We start from the raw sequence: 12,699 nt of genomic DNA on the forward strand, positions 1-12,699 counted from the left end.
GAAAAATATCTTTCCCAATTAAAAATAATTGAAATGCTGTCAAAAGTATTGCTGTAGAGACTGTGATAAGAGGAAAAATATTTGGAATGGTTAAAAAGGTTCTTTCATGTAACTTATTTATCTAGCATATGGAAGAAAAAGAAGTGTCAATATGTCCATTTCAGCTTGTGACAAATGTCAATATGCCACAACATTTTTCAGTGCAGAATGTTTTCTCATTCTAAGTAACAGGAGGAGGAGAATGAAGTGTTTCTGGGAAAAACTGAAAAACAGAAATTCAAAATGTTTTATAGCATCTGTATATATCTGTACATTTGTGTTGTACGAATATATAGAGTATGTTATTCAATATTTTTAATCTATGAAAAGCTGTATGTAAAGTAATAGAAGGGTGATACTAATTAGCTTAGTCTTACTATAAGAAATATGACACTACCAGCTATACTGATAGACAACATATTTTCTGAACCATTTAAGCCTAGACTAGACACTGTGTTTGAAAATATGTTACAGGAAGCAACCCTGATTGAAAAAGGGCACAGAGAATTCACTCATACAGTTTTTCATTACCTAACTCCCTAAAATGACTAAATGCTTAACCCATTTAGCTCAGCCATCTTTGGTTAGCAAGTGTCATTGGGAGATGGTGGCATTATTTTGTCTTCAAAACACTTCAATTATTTTTCATTATGAGAGACAAATTGAAAAGGTTTTTTGGTTGGTTTTTTTTTAATGCAGTATGAAGTGTAATGTTAATACAACTTCCCTTTCATACTAACATCTACATTCCTGACACAGTTCCTTGAAAATCAGATTTCTTTTACTGTGCTTTATTTCTCAAGAAGTGAAGGAAGCAAGAATACAGATGTTAGCTATTACATGCTTCAGAAATAAAGCATACCTTAATTAATTTTTTTCTGGACATTATTTTATAATGACTTCAATTTTCTCAAGAACATTAAGACAGTTATCTTGTGATTATGGTTATAAAAGTGAATTCTGAATTTAAATATGGAATTCAACCAGCTGCACCTGCATTTACTTATGATAGAAGGGGGAAATCTTTGTGAGTTGCAATCTTGTAAGATCAAAATAAAATAGCATAGAAATTACCACTGTGGTTCTAATCAGCGGTGAAAACAAACTGCTGACCTGTCTTCAATAACTGGTATTATCCACAACCTCTTATACCAACCTAGTTATCTCATATAAGGATTCAGTCAGTTCTGCTATGGAATTTGTGGAATAACAAAGGAAATGTCTTCCTAAACCCCTAGTAATTTACATTTCTCTTTCTGATCCTATGTAATTTAAATGTGCAAATTTTCCTTACTTATAGAAATTATGTTGATTTTTTTCTAACTCAGCTTTGAGTCATTGTTCTGAGCTAATGAAGTAAAACAGCTTAATAGATGTCACTGATTTCAACAGTCAAGTTTCTGTTCTGAATTTTTTACTGTGATCCACTGTCTCTTACAACATCCAAGGGGCATTTTATCAATAGATTTTTTTAAATTACTAATTCATCTGGCTATGAAGATTAAATTAAAAACCAAACTACCATTTAAATATCAGGGGGTTTGGCTCACTATTATCAGGTAATGGACAGGAAAATCATTTGTTTTCTCCAATTTTTAATGAGAACAAAATGCAAACATTTATGGACAGAAGTGTGAGTGCAGTTTGAAAGAAAAATATTATTTCCCTTAGACTTCTTTTTATTTTGCCAGCATAAGAGGATAGAGACATTTTTTTGTATAGTGAAATGCCACAGCAATTTCAGTGCAATGTCAGGTTTTAGCTTCAGCATCTTGGACATCAGAAGAAAGATTGTCATTTCTGCTATTCACTTCTTTTTTTCACATGCCAACTTAAAAGGCAGACATTTTCATCAAAATGCATTTCTAATGTCTGGTTTAGTTATTTGCCTTGGATCACAACATGTAACAGCCAATTTGGAGTTATGTAAATACTGTAATATATGCCAGTGGGTACGGTTCTGAAAAGACACTACTGGATATGCTATAGATGATAGCACATCTGTATATATGCCTTCCAGAAATCCACCTAAGTTTACCAGATTTTTGTTATCTAAAGCTATTCTAGTAAGTGTTTTGAGCAGTCTCCACACTATTCAAGTGTTGTTACTAGAGCATTTATTCTTATAAATTAAAAATTATGTCATTTCAAACAGAACTAGAAACTGGAAATAACCACAGAATATGAAAAAAGGAGAATTTTACAATAAGGACACAGTAAGTAATTTCTTCAGGTTTGTTTGTTTTTTTTTTACCTCACGGCAATACCAACTCTCTCCTTCTTCAGCATCTTCAATTTCTAAGCGAACTTTGAATATAGTATTGAATTTCTTATTTAGTTCAATTGAAGTTTCATAAATCTGCCCATTTTTAAGGGATCCTTTGGGGAATATGACTGAAGTACAGACACCTTTTCCACCACATACACTTAGAGACACTTTAGGATTCATGGAACTACAGAAAATATCACTAGTTGTGACAAGGACATCCCAGGTCCCTGTTGAAAGAAAACAGCAGAAAAAAAATAATGGGTTTGCTGAATATCCAAAATAATACAGCAATTTGCAACAGGATGAGTTAGTGAGTGCAACCCATCCCCACCTTTGCACTGAACTAAAATATTTGCACTTAACAGGTTCACTCATTGTCATTGATTTAGTGAGAAACAGATATGGACAGTAGCCCTTCTGCAGTGATAGCTGACCTTTTAGATATGGGCCACTCCAATAGCACTATGCAGATAAGAGTGCCGGTTCCATATTAGAGATTTATGAAGTCATGCCAATTGGTTGATTTTTTTCCCATCATAAATGTTTCCTCTGCTGATTTAAATTTTGTTTCTTACTAAACACCACTCAAAAGCAGCATACTTTCTACTAGGTAGTACTGGTTATAAGGTTTGCCTTTGGTCAGGGTAGGGTATTTTTTATTTAAACTTTTTGAGAAGCTACTTAGGTTAGAATAGGAAAATATGCTCCATATATTCTATAACACAATGATGATGAGATAAACTGGCTTGGTCCTTGAAATGTAATATTTTTGTCACAGATCATCACAATTATCTATTTTTTCTGTGAAATAATGTTTGCTGAGAGATTTCAAATAGTCATATAATAGCACATAAATTTGTCTACTTTAGGGACACAGGAAACACTCAAAGCCAGCAGTTTTACTGTAAAAAAAAAACAATCCACACCAAAACCTGCACAATTATATTGAATAATATAACGAATGAAAAGAATAGTAGCTTGTGTTCAAATTAAAGGTATGTTCTGAGGCACTTAGCCTCTTAAACATTCTAGATGAACTGGCAGTCACCCGAAGGACTGCAAACCAGGTAGGCTTCTGAGTAACTTCTGTATCTCTACATTGAACCGATATTTAATTAAACTTCCAATCAACAAGGCAGTTTTCATTATCAGAAACTTGTACCCATCAAAACAAATCTCAATGATTTATCTAGCTTTCACATTTTAATTCATGTTGACAGAACATAAGGAAAATTGAGGGCTATTGAGCCCATGTATTCCATTTTTAAAATCATTACTCCTACAGAGAGGTTTTGGTCATCTGGGCTTGTGCAGAATTAAGCATGACCATTTTTTTATTAAGATAACTTAGCTCTGCTTATGTAAAGTGGGGCAAAGTATGAATTTAACGATTTCAGCTAGCCATTCTGTAGAGCAGGGTATTTTACTTCAAGTAATGGAAACAGTGACTTTCTGAGTTTATATATATAGTCCTGCAAAGTCCAGCTTCTTAACCACAACAGGCAAACCTTTGTCTCCTACTATAAACTAGTGCAAATAAAACTTTATTACTTTAGATCACGTGAGGATCAGTGCCGTAAATTCAGGACTTGGTGAATGTAAAAAGTTAGTACTCACCATCTTTAAAACCATCTCAATTAAAGTCATGTTATGACTTTATGAATAATCATATATAGCTACTATTTTCATGTCTATGAACATTAAATACAAATGAAACCAACTATACCCATGAAAAAAATGGAAGTCAAATGAAAATTTATATTGCCTGTGTGTAATCCAAGATTTTTTAGCCCTTTAGTACTGAAATATTAAGCCTTTAAACTATCAGTGTATAGCTGCCTAGGAAGACTGAATGGAAGGACTATCTCTGTTGGATCATACAGTAGTACCTTACACTGCTGTAACATGCAAACTATATTGGTCAATCTGGTAAATATATTGATAATTTGGCTGACACAATTTAGGAGCAACTACATTAATCTTTTTCTCTTTAGTTAAGTCTAAATGAATGCATTTGGTTTGTATGCCTGGAGGAGGCTGTGTCCCTGTAGGAAGTTCGCACTCAAGCAGGCTCCTGGCAGGACTTGTGGCTCCATGGAAGGATTAACTCACACTGGAGCAGGTTTGCTGCAGGACTTGTGACCCATGCTGGAGTTCATGAAGGACTACAGCCCATAAGAAGGAGAATTTGTGGAAGACTGTCTCCCATGGGAGAGAACCAATGCTGGAGCAGGAGAAGAGTGTAAGATCTATAGTCACCTACATTATACTTTGCATTTTTCAGGTGGAGGTATTACCTTTGCTATTTTCAAGTCACACCTTTTGTCTTCATAAAATTGATTAAAATACTTGCTACTAGATTTGTCATTTTTTTTTCCCCCCAGTTCCTTCAGTATTCAGGGATTCCTTTGGTTATCAGTGTTTAACTGCGTGAAAATTGAAATTTTATTTGCAGTTCAGATTTGGTGATTTCCAATAACCTCATTCCCATTTGTAATTTCTGATTTTCTTTCCAACATTATGGTTCCTTAATGAAAACAGAGATAAGGTATTTTATTTGTTTGGGATTTTACCTTTATGACCTCAGTCTGAACTCTATTGTTCCTGCATAGCTACACATCTTTTAGGGTTCTTTTTATAAGTAAAAGGTTGAAGAACCTTTACTATTTGTTTTAATTCTTTTATAAAATCGGAGTCAGCTTGACATTTAGTAAGTACCATTGTATCTGTATACTTTGTGACCTCTAAGGTACAGCACTCTTTGCTGATCAGTCTTTTATTTCTCCTTTCCTTATAGGCTCTCTCACTTGTCATATTCTTTCTAAAGTTATTATACACCCAGGCAGAACTGATCTTCAATAGATACAGAGCTGAGTATTAGTTATAATAGACTGGAAAGTATTAGCAAGTCTGCACTCAGATTTTTGAGGACTATGTAGGTATGAAAAACAGAGGAAGGAAAATGTTTTTACATAGCTATGTTCAGACACTAATTAAGGTGCATAAACAAGGATGCAATATTTCCCTTGCTTTTCACATTATCAGCAAAGAAAGATGTGACAGACTAACCAATCTTGGGCTTCTGCTCTGAATTAACCTCAGGAAACACCTTCCTCACTCTCTGGGTTTTCCAGGAAACCTATGGAATCCATTTTTTTAGAGACCTGGAACACTTGCAGTGGTGCAATGGATTTTTTTTTTTTTAATATTAAGCCTTTATCAGTGTATAGCTGCCTAGGAAGACTGAATGGAAGGACTATCTCTGTTGGATCATACAGTAGTACCTTACACTGCTATAATATGCTGACTGTAATGGTAAATCTGATAAATATATCGATACATTTGTCTGACACAATTTAAGAGCAGCTACATTAATCTTCTTCTCTTTAGTTAAGTCTAAAGGATATTTTTTATTCTGAAATTGTCACTAGTCTAGCTGCTCATCCTATGCTTTTATTTCCATGGTATTTTGTCTTTCTCTTGTCTTGGCAACACTATTCTTTTCTTTTCTTAGATGGTATAAGATATTCACTAGTGGACTAAGTACAGGTAACCAAATATGAAGATATACCCTACAGCTGTGTCTGCAGCTATATATCATGTAAAACTCTCTGAACATACAGTGAAATATCCATAAGCATAGAAATTAAAAAAGATCAATTTACAAAACTGGTGATATAGAATGCAAATTCACACCTTCAGATTAGTTGAACTTTACATAGTTTGGTCTACCAGTTCTGATTCAGATTTCTTAAATGGACCCAAAACAACACTTTACACCTCTTCAAAGAGACATGAGAGAGCTAAAAAATCCAGTACCCTGGCAAAGCATAAAAGGCTTATCCTGTTTTCAGTGTCTATGTTGTTTCTGAATTTTGGTCTTTTTTTCATTAGATAATTTGAATAGGATATTTTGTACAGGTTAACTAGCTGTTTCCAAGAACTTGTGCCATTGATGTAAGAAAAAAAGAAAACTGCAAATAAAAGCAAATGCTTTCTCCAAATATGTGAACATACGGGAAAATCTCATTCTGCTAAAAGAGTTTTTGTATCTCTTGTGATTTCATCACTGTTGCAGCAGCCTTCTGCTCTACATTGACTGCCATATGGAACAACCTACCTCTTTCTGCTTCAGCTTTTTTCTAGCCTCAACTAAAACCACAGTTCCTTCACTGCTTCTATCATTTAATATCTTCCTTCTTCTCTAGTCTTTCTTCCCTGAACATTATAATTGTATTTACCAGCTCTGGAAAGTGTATGGAAAGACAAATTTTGTGAGACACGAAATTCACATTTAAGCTATATTATTTTTATGGTTTGGTTTTAGTCTTAAAAGTAATACACATACACACACACACACCAAAAAAAAAAAAAAAACAACAAAAAAACCCCCCAAAAACAAAACAAAAAAATACAACAAAAAAAATTAAAACAAAATCTGAAAGGGGCTTTGATGATTTTGGACCTTACCATAAATCTTCCCTGTCAACTTCCCATTCCTGACTTTTCCAAGAAGTTTCAATGTTCGTTCCATCCGTGCATCACCAATTCCACTGTCTAACCATTGCTGGCAAAGAAATGCATATTCACCATCAGTCTTGCCTGATTCATGGATGACAATTTGGTCCAGGTACCATCCAGCTCCATAACCCACATCATGGTGCTCAACAAGCACTTTGCTTAACTGTCCAAGGTCTACTGCTCTCATTTCAGATATACAAACCTGAGAAGGTAAAGGTAAAATGAACAGTAAACTGACTCAACTATATATTTTATCATCTTTAAGAAAACTATGTTTGGAGAGACATATTCCTTTCAATGCTGAAGTATCTTTTCCTTTCTGATAGTAAAACAAGATATTGTCATCTGACATTTGAAGACCCCCAGAAAATATGTGGACCCTTGAATATGTATATTTTTCCTTGTTCATGACCATTGAATTCCAGGCTTTATTATGAAAAACATCCCACTATTTTAGGTCAAAAGAAACCTCTGATCATTAATTTACTTACAGCAGTCTCAAGAAAATTGAAATTCAACCTGGCCCTCATACTGAAACAGGAAGTACTTCAAGTATCAGGATAGGCCTTATAAACAGAACTTTGGTTTAGATAAAGCATTATATTTTTAAACAATTCAAAGACTTTTATCTTCTAAGGCATCCTATTTTTCTAATGGGAAACTTCATATTATTCAACTCTGAACAGAAATACTGACATTGTTGATGACTATACAAACAAAGGAAGGTACTGACATTAGAAACTCTAACTAACACTGTGCACGCATACAGGCAAGAATTGATGTGCTCTTCGGATGTAAATAGACATCTGTTTAAACATTGCTACGGCTACCAGTAAACAAAAGCTAAATGGCAACTACACTAGTGCATGTTGGGATGAATAAATTATGTGAGTGAGAGAATGAATGTGTTCCGTGCAAGAGATAATATGAGTGGGTGGCTAGATACATGGGCATGTGTGTGGGTGACATTAAAATACCCCAGATGGATAGTAGAAACAGACGCTATAATTTTTATTTGTTGCCAGCCAATTTGCCACCAGTCAGGAAAAAGCATGAGGACCAGAAAGCAACAAAGGAAGAGATGATTTTTAGAAAGAATTATGTCATCTGGTCCATTCTCTTGTCTGTGTCAGGCTGTTCTACAATGTGCTCAGAAAAAAAAAAAACACATCAGAGTTATTATTCCTATCACAGCCTTAGGTCTTCGTGCATTCTTACCTTGTTATATCCACAATCTCCCCAAACAGTTACCATGGCAAGTTATGCCCCTTAATGTAACGCATATGTAGCCCAAAATAAGATCTAGCTGTGAGGAACATCTTGTAAATAACTTTTTGGGAGTGCTCATTGCTTTTTAATTTTATTCTTTGTAGTTCTGAGCCAAATATAATTTTCTTGTCAGTCTAAATGACCCTTGACTTAGAGGAAATAGCCTGTATTGCTAATATTCATATTCCTTCACAGATAACTCTATCTGAAAAGAAGGACCTACCATTAGTCTCATTCTTTGTGATAATAATTAACAGTCATTAGACAACAGTGGTCATAATCACCCATTGTTATCAATGAATTCTCATAATAATACATTAAATTGCCTACTCCCTCAGCATTAGCAAAAATGTACTTTTGGTTGATGTTGTCACATTTCTTTTTTTTTTCCCTCAGTAGAAAGACATTTGGAACAGCATTAAACACACTACTGGAAGTGTAATTAATGAAAGCTAAAAGGATTTCGTTTGTATTGTCTTACTTTAGACCAAGTGCTAGCAAGGCAAACTACAATCTGCATTTATTTAACCCATTAAACTGGCAAAAAAATCATACAATTACTTCAATAAATATTATCTGGCTTTACTTTCTGCAGTAATTAAGTCAACTTGACTCTCTTTACATACACTTTCTGCAATTTTCTGCCTTCCTAGCTTTTTTCTTATATTCCAGTCTTTTATCAATCTAGAGAGATCCTATTTTTGATCTCGTTTCCTTAACTTTGTTTTCTTTGCCTCTCCATTCCATATTTTCCAGAGATATTGCTAGCATAATCCTGCTTCTCAAGACAGCTTGCCCTTTACATCCCTTCCTTTCACCTTCTATTCTTAGATACTCTCACTAAAACCTCATTCCAACTTTTTTATTAATCTGCGTAAAATGAACCTAAGACTGGTAGTAGCATGTCAGGCCACAGATCTAGTCCAATATACTGTTGCCAACAGTTACCAATAGCAGATTTCTAGGGAAGAGTTGAAAAAACAGAGCAAATATATAGAGATGCTTCTTGAATATAAAGTCTCTCAGACTTTAGCAATTTGTGGTTCAGAGATTTCCTGAGCCAGGCACAGTGTCTTTGCACTTAACAGCCCTCAGTGCAAAGTTGTCTTCCGTGACAATGTGCAACGGCTGTTTGCACCAACATGCATTTTACTGTCTGCAACATCTTGTACCAGAAAGTAAAATGTATTAACTATGCACTGTGTAAAAAGCCACCTCCTTGTGTTTTGAATCTTCCACCTGCAGGTTTCATTTAATGCTCTTGAGCCCTTGTATTTCTTGAGAAAATAGAATTACTTATTTTCTCAGTGTCATTTTATATTTCTTTTGTCCCTCTCCCCTCCTCTCACCATGCCTTTTCCAGGCCAAAAAAATACTTCTAATTGTTCTATCTATGGAAGTTATTTCTTATCACTTGAGATTCCTCTTGCACTTTTAAAGACAAATGGATGAGAACAAAACAGCATTTACTATGCACTCACACCAGAGAACTTAACTGAAGGCATGACTGTATTTTCTACTTCGGGGTGGTTAGGTTTTTTTAATTTTTCTAATAATTCCTAAATATAAGATCTGTTTTGTTTTACCTTTACTGAGTACTGGACTGACATCATTATAGAGCTGTCCTAATGTTAAGGTAACTTTCCTATTTCACAGCCATCATTTTGCATGCAAATTCAAGGATTTTCCCCATTGTAGCCACTGCTTTTCATTTAGCCACAATGAATTTCATCTGCTGTTTTATTACCTAGTCACTCTGCATGAGGTCCTTCTGCAATCTCTGCCAACAACTTCCATATTTATTACCTTAAATAACTCAGTGCCATCAGAACATCTTGCCATCTCACTGTACAACTCTTTCCCAGGAACTATTGCACAATGAAAAAAAACCCATAAAATATCTAAGCTGAAGAAACCTTTCATTGTCCACAGTACAAAAATAGCTCACCTGAAAAAAAAAAGGATATGCTTGCAAAGACACTCAGCACTCTATTGCTTAGTATGGTGGCTCTGATTTCTTTAAGGCTGAGAGCTGTGTCATTGACTCTGTATTGAGGTCCAGCTTGAAAGTGCCATGTAAATTATTTCTTTTTAGACGCTTTTTCAGGCTATATCACAGACTTCGTACCTGTATGTCTTTTATTAACTCTCCTAATTGCCTATAAACATATGACCTCAAAAATGCCAAGAATTAAGTTGAATTTTCAATAATATCATCCAGGCAATCAACATCACGAACCTCTTCCAATCTTTTAATAGCACAGCTTGAACTAAGGCAGCAGGATTCTGCAAAAAAATTACATCTGAAAGAGACTATAAGAAAAGGGTAGATTTAGATCAGATATTAGGAAAAAATTCTTCACTGTGAGGGTGGTGAGACACTGGAACAGGTTTCCCAGAGAAGTAGCAGTTGCCCTATCCCTGATAGTGTTCAAGGCTAGGTTGGATGGGAACAACCTGATCTAGTTGAAGGTGTCCCTGCCTGTGGCAGAGGGGTTGGAACTAGGTGATCTCTAAGGTCCCTTTCAACCCATACCATGCTATGATTCTACGAAAACATGCCTCAATACTTTGAGTGGGAAGACTGTGGCCAAATAATAATATATCTCCCAACGAGCAGTAATTTCACTAGGTACTAGGACAATAGTGTTATTAATTTAGCACTATGCTATTGTCATGGAAAGGAGAGATTAAGTATATTTTTAAAAAAAATATATAATTTTCCTTAGTATTAAATGAAAAGTGAGGTAAACTAAATTGAAATATATATGCTCTTTTCATTTTTGCCTAAACTATAGAATCATAGAATAGTTAGGGTTGGAAAGGACCTCAAGATCATCTAGTTCCAACCCCCCTGCCATGGGCAGGGACACCTCACACTAAAACATATCACCCAAGGCTTCATCCAACCTGGTCTTGAAAACTGCCAGGGATGGAGCATTCACAACCTCCCTGGGCAACCCATTCCAGTACCTCACCACCCTAACAGTAAAGAATTTCTTCCTTATATCCAATCTAAACCTCTGCTGTTTAAGTTTCAACCCATTACCCCTTGTCCCATCACTACAGTCCCTAATGAATAGTCCCTCACCAGTATCCCTGTAGGCCCCCTTCAGATACTGGAAGGCTGCTATGAGGTCTCCATGCAGCCTTCTCTTCTCCAGGCTGAACAGCCCCAACTTTCTCAGCCTGTCTTCATATGGGAGGTGCTCCAGTTCCCTGATCATCCTCATGGCCATCCTCTGGACTTGTTCCAACAGTTCCATGTCCTTTTTGTGTTGAGGGCACCAGAACTGCACACAATACTCCAAGTGAGGTCTCACAAGAGCAGAGTAGAGGGGCAGGATCACCTCCTTCGACCTGCTGGTCACACTTCTTTTGATGCAGCCCAAAATACTGTTGGCTTTCTGGGCTGCAAGCACACACTGCATCCCGCTAATGTTCATTTTCTCATCGACCAACACTCCCAAGTCCTTCTTTGCAGGGCTGCTCTGAATCTCTTCTCTGCCCAACCTGTAGCTGTGCCTGGGATTGCTCCCACCCAGGTGTAGGACCTTGCACTTGGCATGGTTAAACTTCATGAGGTTGGCATCAGCCCCCCTCACAAGTGTGTCAAGGTCCCTCTGGATGTCATTCCTTCCCTCCAGCGTATCAACCGAACCACACAGCTTGGTGTCATCAGCAAACTTTCTAAGGGCACACTCAATCCCACTGTCCTTGTCAACAATAAAGATGTTAAACAAGACTGGTCCCAACACCGATCCCTGAGGGACACCACTAGTTACTGGTCTCCAGCCGAACATTGAGCCATTGACCACAACTCTTTGCGTGTGCCCAGCCAGCCAGTTCTTTATAGGTTATCTCCATTTTATGGTGGGAAATGAAGAACACAGGGAAAGTAAAATGATACATTCAGGTCATCAGGTAAACCAGGTAAACCAGTGACTGAGAATTTAATGTAGGTGTCCTGCATCTAAGTACTTTATATACATCACATAGCCCATTTAGAGCAACAGCTGTCTGAAGATGGTAGCTAGAGCTAAGCTAATAGAACTCTGACAAAGAACTAAAAACAGAACCAGAGGAGGTGATGGCAAAGTTTTTAAGAGGTTGTGAATGTATTACTGAAGAATCAGAAAAAGATACAGGAAAGTGTAAGAAGAATAATTAAAGAGATGTTTTTCTAGACAAGGAACAATGAACAATCCAGCAAAAAAGAAGCGCACAGAGGACAGTGGTCTATAAAAGCAAGAACAGCAAAGAGAAGGAAAAAAAAATCACTATTTCTTCCAGTAAAGTGGGGAAAGCAGATGCAAGTAGTATGTGCAAGTTTTACAGAGGTTGCCAATCAAGTACAGTCCGTACTACCACAGGAGACTGTGGATGCTCATTACATGTTTAAAAAGAGTTTATACAAATTTGTGGAATAGAACATATCAATGACTATGGAACAAATGGATGACATGGCTAGTTTCTGTGTTTCTAAACTCAAGGAAATATTTTGACATTATAAAGACAATGATAGAACTGTTTAATGGCCAGGCTGGGAAAGCCATGGGAGAGGTTGCTAGGAAAGCTACGGCATCTCAGCCATGAGACAT

At 36.2% G+C, this 12,699-nt stretch overlaps 1 protein-coding gene across 1 annotated transcript in view; it reads right to left on the reverse strand.

Moving 5' to 3' along the window:
* Positions 1-12,699, reverse strand: part of RP1 (RP1 axonemal microtubule associated) — a 179,103-nt gene that overhangs the window by 36,464 nt on the left and 129,940 nt on the right. The window contains 2 exon segments of the mRNA XM_034060203.1: positions 2,294-2,535; positions 6,779-7,031. Of these exon segments, the coding sequence (XP_033916094.1) occupies positions 2,294-2,535; positions 6,779-7,031 (495 nt within the window).

Source organism: Melopsittacus undulatus, chromosome 1, assembly GCF_012275295.1.
Source record: "Melopsittacus undulatus isolate bMelUnd1 chromosome 1, bMelUnd1.mat.Z, whole genome shotgun sequence".
Lineage (NCBI taxonomy): Eukaryota > Metazoa > Chordata > Aves > Psittaciformes > Psittaculidae > Melopsittacus > Melopsittacus undulatus.